General features: G+C 38.9%; 1 protein-coding gene across 3 annotated transcripts in view; it reads right to left on the reverse strand.

Annotated features, from left to right (window-relative positions):
* The window catches only part of PCMT1 (protein-L-isoaspartate (D-aspartate) O-methyltransferase), a 45,454-nt gene extending 27,030 nt beyond the window's left edge, over positions 1-18,424 (reverse strand). The window contains exons 1-3 of one of the 3 annotated variants that reach the window (XM_019746919.3): positions 17,550-18,424; positions 3,971-4,075; positions 2,703-2,734 (exon numbers count right to left, since the gene is read on the reverse strand). In XM_019746919.3, the coding sequence (XP_019602478.1) occupies positions 2,703-2,734; positions 3,971-4,075; positions 17,550-17,778 (366 nt within the window). In that variant the 5' untranslated portion in view covers positions 17,779-18,424. The remainder of the gene's footprint in view (positions 1-2,702; positions 2,735-3,970; positions 4,076-17,549) is intronic. The other 2 variants (XM_019746917.3, XM_019746918.3) reach the window with 2 other exon arrangements.
* Between the last annotated feature and the right edge of the window lie 234 nt (positions 18,425-18,658).

An 18,658-nucleotide genomic window follows, 5' to 3' on the forward strand; every position in this document is an offset into this window, starting at 1 on the left:
GTAAAATAGTGCAGCCACCTTGGAAAACAGTCTCGCGGTTCCTCAAAATGTTAAACACAGAATTACCACACGACCCAGCAATTCCAAGTACATACCCAAGAGAACTGAAAATATATGCACACACAAAAACCTACGTTAATGTTCACAGTAACATTATTCATAGTAGCTAGAAAGTGGGAACAAAAGAAAAAGTGGGAACAACCCAAATGTCCCATCAACTGACAAATGAATAAACAAAATGTGGTACATCCATACAATGTAATATTATTCAGCAATAAAAAGAAATTAAATTCTGATGAATGTTACCCCATAGATAAACCTTGAAAATATTATGCAAAATATAAAAATCCAGTCACAAGAGACTATATGTTGTAATAATCCCATTTATGTGAAATGTCCAGAATGGGCACAGAACCAAAAGCAGGTTAGTAGTTGCCTGGACCTGGGGAGAATGAGGGATGAGAACAGACTGCTAATCGGTACAGAGTTCCTTTCTGAGGTGATGAAAATGTTCTGAAATTAGGTAGTAGTTTTGTTTGCACAACTCTGGAATAGATTAAAAACTACAGATGTGCATACTTTAAATGGATGAATTTTATAGTATGTGAATTATATCTTAATAAAGCTGTTGTATTTCGTTTTTTAAAAATGCATCCTTTGCCATGGAGCTACTATCATATTTTGTTTGGCGATTGACTGGACAATCAGCAAAAAACGTCAGGAGAAAAAAATAATTCACACAGTATATCCCTAAATATCTAAAAACATACACCTCCAGTCAATTTCTCAAACATGTTGCATACCAATTCTCCAAAATAACTTTTAGGTTTAAATGAATGTTTCTATTTAAATCTTTCATTTTAAGTAGTAGCTCAAAATGTTCGTAGGGATCTTAAAACTGTAACTTTTTTTTAAATCAATAATTTCTTGGAATAGGTAACACATTGAAAAAACCATTTCTATTCCATGGTTTGAAAAAAAGGGAAAAATTGACAACATACAGCGGGAGCGTATAGAGTGAAAAGAAGATCTCATTTCCACTCCTATTCCTCCAATCACCTAATTCACTACCTTAGAAGAAATCATTTTTAGTTTTCATGCCTATAGGAAGACATATGCGCACGTTTTTGACTTTTGTGTATTAAAGAATACTCTATTCTTCTGCACTCTCTTTTATACTTAATGTTTCCTAAAGATCTCACCATATTTGTACTAATAGAGCTTCCTCATTTAAAAGTTTCACAGTACTTCACTGTATAGATATACTATAATTTATTAACCGCCCACTATTAGTGAACTATTAGTGATTGTTATTTTTTCCCTGTGATAAATAATGTCAATGACTGTATCTTTAAGTCATTTTGCACTTGTACAATATACTATGGGATATCTTGAAATAAAACTGGAGAGTCTGAGGTATATTTCACATTTTACAAATATTGCCAAATTGCCTTCCAACACTATCAATGTACTCTCTCACCAAAAAAAGTATGTGACTACTAGTTTTCCCTTTCCAAAAAAAAGTATCAAACTTTTTTATCTCTGACAATCTGGTAAGTGAAAAATGGTACTTCATTGTAGTGCTAATTTGCAATTTACTAAACATAAGTGAAGATGACATCTTTTCATTTGTTTAAGTACCAATGTCATTTGTATTTCTTTTTCTATGAACTATCATTCTTATACTTTATCCATTTTCTTTTGGGCTTACTGGCCTTTTACTTAACTTACAGGATACATGTATACACATATGTATGTTATATATGTATATGAGTATATAAAAATTTGCTCTATGTCATCTTATGTATTACAAATATTTCACTCAGTTTTTCCTCTTTTACTTTTGTTTATAACTTTTTTTCTTTGCAGAAATCCCAAATTTGTATGTTGTAAAATATGTCAGGTTTTAATGGCTTCTTTGTCTTTTGTCATGTTTTAAAGTCATTTCTGGGTGCGGGGGGGTTATCACTTTGTAAGGGGTGTAAATGTCTAACTATTACATTGCTGCTTTGTACAGCTGAAACAAACAAACAAACAAACAATGTTTATAAATATCTTCCTATATTTTTCTTCTAGTTTAATTATCAGTTCACTATGAATATATGTGTAGAATTTATTTTAGTATAAGGCTCTAAGTTTAAACAAGAGCTTCTCCAACCTCAAGCACTTGCAGAGAAATCAGAAAAGCTATTGTTCTGTTCACCAAAACCAACAGAGTACTCATTCAAATAACTGACATTTAAAACCTCAGAAAATTCCCAACAGATTAAAAGTGCTAGATAACTTAAAATAGGTCCTTCTGAAACTTATATAGCTTTATAGCGGCCACATTTGACCAATCTGTAATGAATTTTTCATATAAAACATGAATATGCAAAGTGAGACTTCTATAAAATGTCCATTATTTGAAATATTCTCTCCCTTCATTAAGTCATCACTAAACAACCTGATAAATCCATTTTGTACATGATTAGATACCAATGGCAACCACCAAAAACTTTAATGATTTTCTACCATGAAGAGTTCCTTCTACATACCATGTATTAAGAATAAGATGTTCATGATCAATTTGCTATAATCCACAGGTGATAAAATTGATGTAACTAAAAGTTTAAACGTTCTTTAAACCTTTTTTACTGAAGAAAACGATTGTAGAGGAAAAATATGATCCATTAGTACCCAAATGACCAAAGTTAACTTACCATATGCGGAGCACTGATTGTTGCTTGGAAACCTACAAAAGAAGAGAACCACTGATACATTCAGCTGCAAAAAACATACCAAAGACTCCATATAATTCCTTTCCTAACATCCATAAATTACTTTCCATAATGTTTTTCATTTTTATGATCTCAAGAAATTAAAACTTTTATTTTGTACTTTGGAGTTCTGTCATGCAGCAGTTAAAATTAGGAAATCATGCAAAGGCTACTGTGCTCATCTAATACAACAGTCCACTATTTCTAAAGATCTCTTCTCCTGTATAGTTAGCTAAGAAAGGAAGAATTTAAATAAGTTGAGCTGATAAATGACTTGTTTTCTCTTCAGACTTATAAAAAGAAAATAAGCTTCCATATATGTAATAGATATGTAAAATCTAGATACGTAGAACTGCTTCATAGTTCTAGCAATTAAAAAAAAAAAAGAAAAGAAAAAAACTAGAGCAACCAGCAGAGTAGCTAAGAGACTAATAAACTACATCAATTGACTCTTTATACTATCACCTGATGTAAATTTACACAATCTTTTCTTAGATTTTTTTTTTTTCTTCTTCCAGTATTGCTTTCTCAGAATTTACTTACCTGCTTCTGCATCTGAAGCAATTTTCACTGAGCGGTGGTAGCAGGTGCCTTTGGGGTTCAGAAGCTCCCCAGGATCTTCTCTGCTGACTGTTACAGTGCTTCAAAAGAAGAAAGCATGGCAGCCGGCCGAATGAATCCTGAGGCACTTCTGAGCCTCAAAGGCGCCCACAGCCAAGGCTCAGCAGTTCAGCAAAACCTGCTTCAGGAGAAGGAGTTAAATGTGGAACTTTATAAAATCAAGCTCAGGTCAAAACATTCAGGGCAAGTGAAGCAGAAAAGTCAGTAATAACTACACTTACTTCCTTTAGCACTGAGTTTTAAAACTGATGCTAATAGGAAAAACAACTTTAGTCCACATTAAAGCCCTTAACGAAAACTCAGCACGCAGCTTCAACTGTACATTTTCATTAAAAGTATATTTTAAGAAAAACTGTTTTAAAAATTCTTTATATATATTATATTGCTTGAAAAATAGAAAAGATACTTCATATACATATAACATCATTTTATTAAAATGGATATGTTTGGGATTATGAAACTTAGGAAGGCATAAAATTCAAACTAGCAAGGTAATATTAGATAAATATCTGTGTCCCAGTCTATTTTACTTACAAAAATTATAGAATAAATGAGTGAAAATGTGACATTTTCCAAAATCCAAAGCTTACCTATTGATTGTGGGGAGTCCATATAAGGGTTACACTTTGCATAGTGGGCGCGGTCGGTGGCCAGCATCACTTCAAATACTTTATCTGTTTTGATGATTCCATTTTCTGAAATGAATGAGGCAAATATTTCAAGCTAGGAGTAAGATAATCGGATGCATTTTAGAATAATTACTCTTCAAATATATGGTGATGGAAGGAGAACTGACTCTGGGTGGTGAACACACAATGGGATTTATAGATGATGTAATACAGAATTGTACACCTGAAATCTATGTAATTTTACTAACAATTGTCACCCCAATAAATTTTTTAAAAAAGAAAAAGAAAATAAAACAATAAAAATTCAAAAAAAAAAAAAAAAAAAAAAAAGAATAATTACTCTGTCTGCATGGTGGAAACTAGACTGAAAGAGACCAAGATTGGAAACTGTTGCAAGGGCCCATGTACTCTCAACCTGACCTTTAATGACAGTAAGAATGAAGAAAAGCAGAAGGATTTGAGTTATACTCTGTAGGTTAACATATACCCAAGTGACTAGATTTGGAGGAAAGAGCGGGTAATGGGTGAGATGTGGATGTCGTGCATTGATTTGAGAAATCCCGGAGAAGGATCCGAGTTAGGAGGAAAAGGACAACTTATGTATCCAGTTAGGGGCTATGGACCAGACAGAGGGAGATATTCAACAGTCAGTTGACACATGGATCTGGGGCTCACAAAGAGATCTAGGATAGAGATGTAGATTTCTAGTTACACAGATGGCAACCGAAGCAATGGAAGAGAACTAAAGCGGCTAGAAAAGAACAAAGAAGAAAAACAAAGTGAACATTTAAGAGAGATGCAAAGGAAGTGGAGCCTTCAAAGATTATGACAAGGAGCAACCACGGAAGTGAATGAAAATCAAGCAGATAAACTGTTACAGAGCCCAAGAGAAACAAATTTTCAAAAGGAAAGCAAAGTCTCTATATGTATCTTAAACTATGTATTATATATATTAAATTATATATATACATTAAATTTTATATATTAAATTACACACATACACACACACACACACACACACACACCTCCCCAAATTATCAATTCTTTGAGCTTAAATATAATATGTTAAACTTCAATAACCCTCATGGCACCATGCAAAGTTATTTTTCTGCGTTTTTGTTTGTTTGTTTGTTTTTAAAGATTTTATGGGGGAAGGGGAGAAGAGGTACAGGACTTTACTGGGGAACAGTGTGTACTTCCACGCGCTTTTTCCAAGTCAAGTTGTTGTCCTTTCAATCTTAGTTGTGGAGGGTGCCATTCAGCTTCAAGTTGTTGTCCTTTCAGTCTTAGTTGTGGAGCGCGCAGCTCAGCTCCAGGTCCAGTTGCCGTTGCTAGTTGCAGGGGGCGCTGCCCACCATCCCTTGTGGGACTCGAGGAATTGAACTGGTAACCTTGTGGTTGAGAGCCCACTGGCCCATGTGGGAATCGAACCAGCAGCCTTCAGAGTTAGGAGCATGGAGCTCCAACTGCCTGAGCCACTGGGCTGGCCCCAAAGTTAGTTTTCAATAAAGCCCTTGTTAACTCAATATGTTTAACAAGATAAACAAGACAGCATAGTTTCTGTCCTCACAGATCTAAAATCATAAGATTAAATGTGCGAACTTAATTTTAACAATCCAGAAATAAACTTTTTAAACCAAAATATGCTTTGCTAAAAAACCACTGAATTTTACAATTTAAATGGGTTGAAGTATATGGTATGGAATTATACTGTAGTAAAGCTGTTTTAGAAAAGAATTTAGGGGGACTAAAGGTGGCAACCAGGAGAAGCACCGCTTCTGGGAGAGAATCAGATAAACAGGGAAAGGACGGTGCCTCTAGATGAGGTGATGAAGTAAAAGAAGGAAGAAAATTAAGGATCCTCCAGAAACAAAAAAGCAACAAGATACGCCAACTCCTCCCCTTTTCCCACCGCTACTACCAACACCATCATCCATTAAAGAAACTGCAAGTCACTACACTGACAAAAGGTGCTCTTAAACTGTAAAATAGGAAAAAGAAAAAAAAACTTCCATTCAAAGCTACCATGTTTTCCCGAAAATAAGACCTACCCGAAAATACGCCCCAGTTAAGACTGTCAGCCAGACGGATGCACTTAGTACCTTATGACACTGTTCCAGAAGAAGATGACATGACTGTATTTGAATTAATGTAGATTGTTGTACATGAAATAAGACATCTCCTGAAAATATGCCCTAATGCATCTTTTGGAGCAAAAAATTAATATAAGACCTGATTTTCAGGGAAATACAGTATAAGACCCGGTATTACTTTCGGGGAAACACGGTATGGGTGGAATAATAATACTTAATTGTTATTTGTTTTTACAAAGCAGAAAGAATACAACTAAAAACAATGGGAGAAGAAAAAAGAGCAAAAGTAAAATCAGATCATTAACTGTCATATAGGTAACAGGAAGAATCAAAGGGCACCATTTAATACTGACTGACAGACAGTAAATAGTTAAGAAAAAGGTGGTTTAAAGACACTATAAAAGATATAAATATAAACTTTCCAAATAACAAGAGTATTTTTTAAAATAGCAAACAAGGCAGGCACACCAAATAGAGAAACATTGTAAATAGTCACAGGTTGGCAAAGACCAACTTATACCATCTTTCTATTTTAAAATATTGTAAGTTTTGGATAAATTAAGCCAAATCGAAAATATTATTTCTACACAAATAAGCTTAGGCTAGGTACCTGAAAAGGTTATCAAAATAAAACAGTGAAATAAATAAAAGTGAAAGCATTTTTTAAAAGATTTAAAATCAGAGTAATAATAATAGATATAATTTACTGAATTTACCATGTGCCAGACAAAATCCTAAGCACATTACATACACTATTTCTTTTAAGATATGAACTTATGGTCTATGAACTATGAAACAATCGTATGTTATCTCTAACAGTGCTATAAACACTGTTATTACTCCATTTTACAGATGATGAAATTATGTTTAGATAAGAGACTAGGTTGTTCAAGATCAGAGGGCAAGTAAGGGCCATTCAAACTGAGATATTAGATTACTATTGACCACTTCACTCTATTGCTACTAACACATTCAAATAGCTTAGTGACTTCTACTAATTCATTTCCCAAAATAATTCTTGAGTGGTTCATTTGCCCTGAACTCAGTTCAAATGCCAGACAGGTGATTCATAGACTCTCTAGGTCACAAGGGGCCTTAGAAGCCATCAAATCTAACTTGATAAATTGGTACCATGATCTCTACTTGAAGAGTTCCACTGATGTGGAACAGCCCTTCCCACATTCACACCACTCCAATTATCAGAACACTTCTCTGTATTAAGATGAAACGACAGGGTAGCCAGTTAGCTCAGTTGGTTAGAGCGTGGTGCTAATAACACCAAGGTTGCTGGTTCGATCCCCGCATGGAGCCACTGTGAGTTATGCCCTCCATTAAAAAAAGAGAGACAGAGATAAAATGTCCCTCTTTTAACTCACTTACATGAACCCTTAGTGCTGCTCTCTGAAACCAAAGGACATATTAAATTTTCTATCCAGCCAACCATTTTTACACATCTGAAAACATACCACGACCACTTCAAGCCTTATCTTTTTCAGATTAAGCAGCCTCACTCAATAATTCCAATTATTCATCAGTTTTAAACCATCATCATATTCACTTATTCTTCTCTAGATGGGCACTTAAAGTGTGACATGTGAAAATATTGCTCCAGGTATATTCTAAAAATCAAAGTAAATTCAAGAGATTACCTCCCTTAAACTAGATAATGTACTTCTATCAAACTTACGTGAGTTTCTTTGGCTGCTTTCTTAGTCTATAGTGGCTGTGTAATTTACTAAAAACCCTAAACGGTTTTTAAAAGCCTATCACCAGTCATTTATTCAAAAGCTGAACACATAAATTTGTACCACAAGGTTATTATTTTTTACCAGGATTCCATATTTTGAAAGATGCCTGAACCAAGCTGCATTAACTAAGTCATTAAATCATTTTCCCAGTTTTGGTAATCTGGCATTTACAACTGCCAGTGCCCTGAGATATTTCTGGCAAACAGCAAAGTAATTTAATGTTTCCCTTTGCCTGTATAGCCTTAATTATGAGTAAATGTGCAATTACCATTAGTCTTTCTGAAATACTGAACAGCTTTAGAACCACCCATAGGACAGCTTTGGAACCACCCATCTTCCTGCGCCCTAGAGACCAAGGACCGTAATTAAATAATTGTAATAATGGCAAATGTTGGTCCAAATATGCAATTGATCCAAATGAGAAGTTAGTAGAAATCAAAAGGAGAATGCAATAGAATCCAAGCTATAAGCTAAACAAAAAACTGAAAAAAAATTAGAGCCACATTAAGAAGGTTATCTGTTTCTCTTCTGAACTTGAGGGATGGGGAAGCGTGTAGGGGGAAGATAAATACCAAGAAAAAAAACAAAAATACTACATAGGAGTCATAATTTAGATATGAAGAACACTAAAATACAGCACAATGTCAAGCAACTGATGAAGTGTAAAAAAAGGAGACACATTTGACTGTCCCACTTCAATAGTAGAGGGGTCTGTGACATTAGACACCAACAGCAAGGAATAAACTCATAGCTCAACAAAGTATTGACACACTCACGCAATTAATGATAGTTATTGATTTTCAACACTTAAAAATCAACAAAGTACCAAAGATGTATTTACTGCTCAGAACAAAATGTAAATGTTAAATTTGACAATGTAAAAGCCGCTAGTAAGTTGGGAAATGAGAGGGAGAACTCCCTAATATCCTTTCTTACAAAGTAGGTGGGGTTAAGATATAGTGTTTGGAACAAGAAATTGAGATTAAAGTATATTACTCAAAGTTACAAAGATAACCACAAAATAGGAAGCAAAAATTGTGGTGTAACTTTATGGAGGGAGGGGGGTTTGTAGGGCATAAATACTCATGATCTTGGCGGGCGGGCGGTAGATGAGGTCTGAAGTTGATAAAACAAGAAATAGCAGTTTAAGCATATGATTTAGAGATATGCAGATAATCATTAGAAGAACCAAAAACGCAGTTTAAAATGGTTCACTCTAGACAGTGAGTCTGAGGGTACAAGGAACAGGGCATGTAATTATTATTTTTCATTGTAAGTCCTTCTGCACTGTTGCATGTTTTAACCATGTATATGTATTACTCAACTAAATATTAATCTTTTTAATTCTCCTAACCTTGTGAGTATACATAGTATTTATATAAATGTATATACTGTATTGCTACTAACATATTAGCACACATGTGCGTGTGTGTGTGTGTGTGTGTGCGTGTCCTCCAATTAGCAAGATGTAGAAATGGCAGGGGCTCCTTTTCTTTCGTAGTGGCAGAATTTTCATTGGGTGCATTACGTAGCCTCTCTGTAGCTATGTGTACAGCCTTACAATTAAGTTCCTATCAACGGAACATATGCAGAAATTCTGTACGCAACTTCCAGATCATGCCCTTAAAAGGAATATGTTCTTCTCCTTCCCCCTTTTCTCCCCACCAGCTGAAATACTGAAATGATAGAGGTAAACTATCTTTAATCTTGCACATGAGGGAGATTTTAGGGAGTGCAACAGGACAGAAGGAGCCCAGGTCCTCAACACCATGGAACCACCATATTAGGCCTGAACTTCTTGTACTTGGGTTGTCACAGGAGAGGGAAGCTGATTTTGTTTAAGCCACTGCTATTGTGGTTTTTGTTCTAGCAACCGAACAGGTACCGTAATGCACAAGGTATATGAAGAGAAAAATGAGATCAGTCTGAAGGATTGGAGCTAGAACATGGGAACAGGGTGTATAAGTCCCTAAAGAGTCCTGAAAGCTAAGCAAGAGGTGTTTATACTTAATACAGTAAGTGACAGAAAGCCTGGACAGAAAAGCGTCACAACAGAAAGCAGTATGCTAAGAAAATCAGTATAATGTATAAAATGGATCTGAGGAGAGGGGAATTTAGAGTGTGATGACCAATCAGACACTTGCAAGTATATCCCTGCTAGTGCGAACTAAGAAGCAAGGCTAGGATAGTATCAATGAAAACACAGTGAAAGGGAGGGCTATGAAAGGCATCTGTAAGAACTAAGCAGGTCCTCGAATTACGTCATTTTGTTCAATGTCGTTCATTACAATGTTGGTAAGAAAAAAGAAATCCATTCCAGGACTATCTGTGAGGAGTCTGTATCTTCTCCCCATGTCTGTGTGGGCTTCTCCAGGTACTCTGGTTTCCCCCCACATCCCAAAGATGTGCACGTTTGGTTGACGGGCATGTCCTACTCGTCCCAGTCTGAGTGAGTGGGGGAGGGGGGTGATGAGCCCTGCAATGGGAGGGCGTTCTGTCCAGGGTGGGGTCCCGCCTTGAGCCCTGAGGTCCCGCCTTGAGCCCTGAGCTGCCTAGATAGGCTTCTGGCCACCTGCAACCCTGAAATGGAATAAGCATGAGCAGAAATATGCCTTAGGAACTTAAATTAACTCTTGTTTATATCAATTAGTCTATGGTAAAATTGGTTTCGTTATATGTTGTTTTTGCTTAAAGTAGCAGTTTCCAAGAACCTATCAATGACATTAAGTGAGGACTTACTACCGTAAGTTAATCTGGTGACAGTCTGAAAGAATCCATGAATACTCCAAAATTTCTGATCTGGGAAAATGGAAAAATGGAAGAAATCCTGGCAGAAATGAAAAAGAAGAGGGCCTGTGTTGGTAAGAAGCAATGAAAACACAGGTAAGAAAACAAGCTACAGATGGATTTCAAGCCATATAGAAACTTTAAGCTTGTTACAAAGTTACATCTCAATAAAAGAAATATTACTTTATTAGTTTATATGACTTGAACAGTTATTAATCATCTACGCTATATTTCTTCTCAACTGTCAATACTCGAGGGAAAACAATAAAAAAATAAACCAGTCATCTTTTACTTCCCATCTAGAAGATCAGGCATGATAAGTGGTAGGTAGAGCATGAGACACTTTCAGTACAGGAAATCTGACAGGTATTAAATTCACACGATAATCAAAGAAGAATTTTATGTGATGGCAAGGTATGATAAAGCATTTCACCTAAGTACCAGAGATTATTTAAAAATACATCTTTCTCTAAACTGTTACCGCACTTACTAGAAGAGTGAATATGAAGTTAACTGACATTATTTCTACAAGAGGATGTTCCTTGGCCTTCTCACATTTCTGACAACTCAAGTATTATGCAAAACTCTAAAATATGTAATAGATAACCAAATGTTAACTTCTGTGGCTCTCTCCTAAAACAAATATGTGTGCGCGCGCACACACACATGGTTTTAATGCAATCCATGATGCAATTAAAATTACAGAATCTTAGATTTAGAAGTGTCCTTACAGATCTAGTGTATAGTCAGAGCTGAAGACAAATCTCTTCACAATATCCCTTACAGTGAAATGGTCAACCACTCTTTGCTTCAACATATCCAGTGACAGAAAACATTGTTTTTCAAAGCCAACTCTTTGATTGTTAGGTTTGCCTTGTGCATACTTATAATGAGCCAAAATCTGCCTCCCATCTGTCTTGGTTTGACCCTCTACTACATGGTATTTCTTGAAGTATTTAAAAACGATTGCTCTCTTAAGCTTTTGCATTATTAAACCAAACAACCCCAATCCTTTCAAATGATCGCTTAAAATGTTGACACCCTTATCATCTTCATCACTCTTGTCTGAAAAATCTTTGGTTTTTAACTGCTACTCTTAAAGCATGCTGGCCAGAGCTAAATGCAATATAATAAAAATATGTGGAACAGCACAATGGAACTAAGATCACATTAAACAGAATGTAATGCAACTGAGCACCGAGACCCAGTGCTGTCCAACAGAACTTCTCACGAGCATGGGAATGTGCTAAGTCTGCACTGTCCAACAGGCGGGCCACTAGCCTCAGGTGACTGCTGAGCTCTTTTTTTTTTTTTTTTTTTTTGCTGAGCTCTTGAAATGTGGTTAGTATGACTGATTCTTAAACTTTATTTAATTTAATTAACTTAAATTTAAGCAGGCACACCGATATTAAAATTTCCCCCCAAGTTTTTTTTTAATATAAATTAAATCCTATTCAGTGCACTGTAAGTTTACTTATTAATAGGTATCTGTAAGACTGATTTGAAATAAGTTAAAATGAGGAGGTATTTTCTGGATTCTAATTGAGGCCCCAATTTCTAATTAAATTTAAATTTTTATTAGCTGGTTATATTTGGGTCTTGAAAGCACACAATAAAAACTAATGGAATATTTTCTTTTCCACTAGTTATGCTACTAGTGACTAAGAACTGATGCTCTAAATAGAATTAAAAACTAATTTCAATTTATTTGCAGAAATAAATAAGGATACATTGTAAATTATCATAATTCTTACACATTCAAATACCTACTAAAGGTATCCACTTAAATGTCTTATAAACATCTCAAACCCAACATTCCCCAAATAAACTCCTGCTCTCCCACACTTCCTTGCACACCCGCCCCGCCAACACACCCACACACATACACACATACACACACACACACACACATCCCTGCTGCTCAATCACTTATTATTTCCAACTCGGAAAACAGCAAGTCACTCCAAGTTGCCCAGGCCTAAAACCTTGGCATCATGTCCTTTACTCCAATCTTTCTCCCACACCCCAAATCCAAATCTAGCACTTGCTATTTTCTCTGCCTGGAATGCTCATCCCCCAGCTCTATCTACATGGCTTAAATTTCTTCCCCTCCACCAAATCTTTGCTCAAATGACACCTTAGTGAGGACTTCTCCCCTACAACTGCAAACCTAATACCCCACACTCCCTAACCTTCCCTACTTTCTCACTTATCATGTGATATATATTTTGTCCGCTCCCATTACAAGTAAGCTACAAGACAGAATGGCTGATCCATTCACTGCTGAATCCCTAGTGCCTGGCATACAGAAAACAGTCAAATATCAGTTGACTGAATGGCAATTCTATATACATTATATACACAAAATGACACAATCAAGGATACAAAAAAATGTAAGTAGAAATAACTGATGCATTAGGGTAGTGGAATTTTTTTTACAAATAAAAATAGGTAAAAGAACAATTGTTAGCATTGTTTTAAGTAGCCAATACAGCATTTGAAGTCTGTTAGTTAAGAGTTAACCTTCCACAAACGTTCTGGTTTGGACACTCCTGCTTCAGGAGACCACCACTCTTAACCTCATTCACTCCTGCCCCACCCTTTTCCTCAATTTTACCATAGCTTGAAATTGTCCCCATAAAAATAGAAAATAAAACTCTAGGGCTAGCCCGGTGGTTCAGGTGGTTGGAGCTCTGTGCTGCTAATACCGAAAGGTTGCCAGTTCAATTCCCACAAGGGCCAGTGGTTGCGGGTTTGATTCCTCTACTCCCACAAGGGATGGTCGGCTCCGTCCCCTGCAACTAACACTGAACACCACACCTTGAGCTGAGCTGCCACTGAGCTTCCGGATGGCTCAGTTGGTTGGAGCGCGTCCTCTCAACCACAAGATTGCCAGTTAGACTCCTGCAAGGGATGGTGGGCTGTGCCCCCTGCAACTAACAACGGCAACTGGATCTGGAGCTGAGCTGCGCCCTCCACAACTACGATTGAAAGGACAAAACTTGATTTAGAAAAAATCGTGGAAGTACACACTGTTCTCCAATAAAGTCCTGTTCCCCTTCCCCAATAAAATCTTTATAAAAAAACAAAAAGAAAAAACGAAAATAAATGTAATATAAACATTATTTAAATTGTCACAGTCCCTAGATTAAGCAGGTTTACAGTTGTTTTAAATTAATCTGTTTATACATTATCAGCCTGTAATTGCAAAATAACTGTATTTTTCATTTCTGAAGACCTGCACTGTCCAATATGGTAAATTAGTTATATGTAGATAATTGTTAGTTTAAACAGCACAAAAACCCAGTTCCTCAATTGTACCAATCACATTTCAAATGCTCAATGCACATGCAGTTAGTGGCTACCATATTGAGACATCACAGATACAGACATTACAGAGAACTCTATTGGGCAGGACTGCTATAGATTTTTTTCCCAAAATTTTATTTAAAAGCATAAAACTGATTCAGCTGAAACACTGGCAGAGTTTAACCTTGAAATTTTCAATTCTCTATGCTAGTGATTCTCAAAATGTGGTCCCTGGACCTAGCAGCAGCATTGTTTAGGAACTTGTTAGAAATACAGTTGACCCATCAACAACATGGGGGTTAGGGGCACTAACAACCCCCCCACACACTCGAAAACCCAGGTATAGCTTATGACTCCAAATATTTAACTACAGTTGTCCCTTGGTATCCACGGGGGATTAATTCCAGAAACCCATTCAGATACCAAAATCCATGGATCCTCTGCTTAAGTCCCATATATAAAATGGCAACGAACAATGCATTCAGTCAGCATGCCGCATCAACGGATTCCCAACCGCTGATTAAAAATAGTTTTCAACCACTGGTTGGTTGAATCTGCAGATGACAAATCAGGGATACAAAGGGCTGCCTGTATATTTATTGAAAAAAAATCCATTTATATAAATTGACCCATGAAGTTCAAACCCATGTTGTTCAAGGGTCTACTGTACAAATTCTTGGGAGCCTCAGCAATCTGTCTTAATCCGTTTCAACCAGCTCTACAGGTGATCAAACATGCTCCACTTTTAGAACTGTTTTAAGTTATTTAAGAGCAGTTGTCATCACAACATAAGCTATGCGATATTAGGAGATGTACCATTACAGTCGAAAATAATCTATAAACGGTATATCAACTACGAAATCCTACATAACCATGTTTCTATTGTGATTTATAAAAGAAATCTACAGTAGATATTGTCAACAATTACAATATTAAAATGAAACCAATTATGAACTTCATTTCTTTAAAAAAAAATTAAAACCATAATTTGCTTCCTCTTCAGGTTTGCAGATCCTTTTTTCTTCCAACATAAACATAATCACATTTTAATCTTTTTCTAAAGACTCAATTAGAACCACCAGGAAAAAGAGCAATTTTCAAATTTTGTGCCACTTGAAATGTTTACATGAGCAAATATTACTTTTATAATAAACTAATAAATAAAAACAACATCTATTAGCATCTATTAATTTAACAAGAAGTTGAAACTAAAGTTACAAAAGTGTTACAAAAGAGGCTAAATAATATGAGTACTCTAATTTCCTCTTACCATAGATCTACTATAAGACTAAATATCTACAATATCAACATGCACATTAAATATTTCTTATCGGATTCGCTGATAGAACAACATCCTTAGAACTTTCAGCTAAGAATAGTAATGCAATACATTAAAGTGGGAAAAGTTCTAGTCTTGGCTTACTACAAATTTGGCCCAAAAAGGAGAGACTTTAAGAGCCTGATTGATTACAAGCTTCTGCCACAGCCAAGTGTCTACTAAGATAACCTACCGGTGGAAAATTACTTAATCACAATTCGAGTATAGAATGTTTCAGATGTATATACGGCAACAGCAGACACTGGATCATTTTAAGAAATTTTATAAAAGTACTTACAACATATTGAGCTTATGTGCAATCCATGGGGAACCTAAATGGCACTTAATAATGCTGTCTCAGCATATAATGCCCATTTCCAATCAAATATCCTTCCATAAAGTGAATACTGGCAATGCTTGACAGAATTTTAAAATCTAAATATTCTTCATTACTAAACACTAAGGCCATGATTTCCAAGTATCAAATACTGTTTTTAAAAACGTCAAATGGGGGCCAGCCCGGTGCCTCAGGCGGTTAGAGCTCCGTGCTCCTAACTCCTAACTCCGAAGGCTGCCGGTTCGATTCCCACATGGGCCAGTGGGCTCTCAACCACAAGGTTGCCAGTTCAATTCCTCGAGTCCAGCAAGGGATGGTGGGCTCTGCCCCCTGCAACTAAGCTTGAACACGACACCTTAAGCTGAGCTGCCTCCCAACTAAGATTAAACACAGCACCTTGAGCTGAGCTGCCTCCCGGATGGCTCAGTTGGTTGGAGCGCGTCCTCTCAACCACAAGGTTGCCGGTTCGACTCCCGCAAGGGATGGTGGGGTGTGCCCCTGCAACTAGGAAACGGCAACTAGAAAACGGCAACTGGACCTGGAGCTGAGCTGCCCCCTCCACAACTAAGATTGAAAGGACAACAACTTGACTTGGAAAAAAGGCCTGGAAGAACACACTGTTCCCCAATAAAGTTCTGTTCCCCTTCCCCAATAAAATCTTTTTTAAAAAAAAGTCAAATGACTAATATTAAGTACTAACCATGCGCCAGATAGTGCTATTTCTCTAATTCGTCTGAGTATTCCCAGAACAGATCCAAGTATATAACGTACATTGAATTGGCATTTACGAAAAAAAAAGGAATGAGTATTAATTTCTTTGAGAGGATTCACGGGTAATTTTTAAAAGTCCCCGAGGTTACCAATTGGATTAGGAAATATGACAGACACATGAAAAGCTAAATAATCTATGACAATTAAAAATACCACGTGGCAAGGTATGATTATTTGCAAAGCTAGTGGCAAAGAGAGTGCTATAAATTCTGACCAGAGTATCATGGGCTGCAATCCTGGTCTCCCCACCACACCGCGACACTACACTTCGATTTAAAAAAAGAAAGTGACACAGCACTCATCCCGCCCTAAAATTATCATCAGAGGAAGGAATACAATAACTCAAGAGAATGATATAAAGAAACTTCCACGCAAAGCTTTTAAAGCATATGGCAGTCCTGAAAAAAGTTAGATTACACACACACACACACACACACACACACACACACACACACACACAATCGTTCGTTGGGTTCCAGGACCTCCAAAGGCTCCTTAAACACAATCTCTCAGGAACAGCATCCCGAGTATTTCTTCCTCCGCCCCCCACGAAGCTTTCCACTGGACAGCCGCCGCAGAAATTTCTCCCAGCATCCGCAACGACAATACTCTCATCTTCCTCTCCCTCCCCTCGCCTGTATCAGACGGTGGCATCTCCCTCCAGAGGAAAAAACGGAGGGCGGGGGAGGCAGAACAGGAGAGCTTGCAGCGAGGTCGATCATAAAGACGACGGAGGGGAGAAGACGCGGGGGGCCAGGGTGGACCCCTCAGTTCCAGCCCAGACTCTAGGAGGCCTAGCCAACATCTCCCCACCCCGAGTGCACGCCCCTCGCCCGCCGGACCCGGACGTCCAGGCGGAGGACTCGAGTGACAGCCCCACCACCTGTGCCGCGCCCTCTCCCCCCAGGCCTCCGGGGAGACGCCTGCCCCCTGCCCCACCAGCAGCGGCCGCGGGCTCTTTCTCTCCGGTTCCAGTCCACGTCGCCAGTGAGTGACAGGTCCCGGGGGACGCGATCGCAAGCGCATGCCGTTCGGGACTGCTGGTGCAACCCTGGGCCGAAGCCCTCCCGCAGACACGGGGCGGGAGGGGCCGAGAGAACGCTCCGGGCGGCCCGGGGGACTCTGTCCAGGCCTGGCCTGCCCCAGTTGCCCCACACCCAGCGGAGATGGCACTTACTGCAGAGATTGTGGATTAGCTCCGAGTGGCTGGCGCCGCCGGATTTCCAGGCCATCGCTAAGCACACCCGGAGCAGGTACAGAACCACCTTCAGCGCGGCGACGGTGCCCAGCAGCTTCCCCAAGAGAGAGACCACCTCCCACACGGTCACCGGCCCGCTGGCGTCCCCGCTGTTGCCGCCGCTGTGACTGCCGTCGCCGCTGCTGCCGCCTCTGCGCGCTCCCGGCATCCCCCGCGGCACGCTCTGTGACGCCGCGCGGCCTCGGGTGCGGCTGGGTGGGGCCCGAGGAGGGGGTGGCCCCGACTCCAGCCGCCCGCGCTGGTGGCTGCTGCGCCTGCCGGAGACCAGCGGAGAGGCCGGGCAGAGTTAGCGCCGCTGCCGCCGCCGCCGCCGCTCCGTGCCCCCTTATGAGGCCTCGGGCTGCAAACCGCCTCCTTGCTCGGTTCGCCCTGCGGCCAGGCGGCGTGGGGCGGGCTGCAGTGGGTCGCGTGCCCGGCTGAGGCGCTGGTCACCGAGCGCGGTTGCAGGATAGCGATGCCTTTCTGTGACGTCGCGTCTGGACGATCTGGTTCCGCCGCTGCCGGTAGCTCCGCAGTCTCCGCCGGGTCAGCTGTTACGAGCGGCGGGTCTGCTCCTATAGCTGCCCAGATTGTTAGACGGTGGGCTTCCTCTGTCCTGTGTCACCCAACCCTGTTGACTAATATTTAGGTCGGTTAGAGTCAGAGCTTTCTGGTGGAGCCTGAATAATATTAATAGCACCAGAGAGCAAAGGCCCTCTCTAATCTAACCCGAGTTCGGCAGCCTCTGGCTTTGTGACAAGTATATCAGTGTTTGGTTAGCAGAGACTTCGAAGCCCTGGTTTGTTCTCAATTCTAAAGTACAAATTTAGAGAGGAGAAGAATAACATGGCATGTGGGGGCGAGGAATGCTTTACTCAGCAGAACAATGCACTTGGTTAAAAATACCATAGTATTCTATCTATATCCAATGTGTTACTCTAACACAAGTGTGAGTTTTCAGCAAATTAAGCCTCGCTAATTGTACCGTTAAACTGGACACCAGGACTATTGCTGTCATTTCTGCAAGACTGAGCAGCTGAAAGGGAGCA

The sequence above is a fragment of the Rhinolophus sinicus genome, chromosome 2, assembly GCF_057876585.1.
Source record: "Rhinolophus sinicus isolate RSI-liver-muscle chromosome 2, RSI-T2T, whole genome shotgun sequence".
Classification (NCBI taxonomy): Eukaryota; Metazoa; Chordata; class Mammalia; order Chiroptera; family Rhinolophidae; genus Rhinolophus; species Rhinolophus sinicus.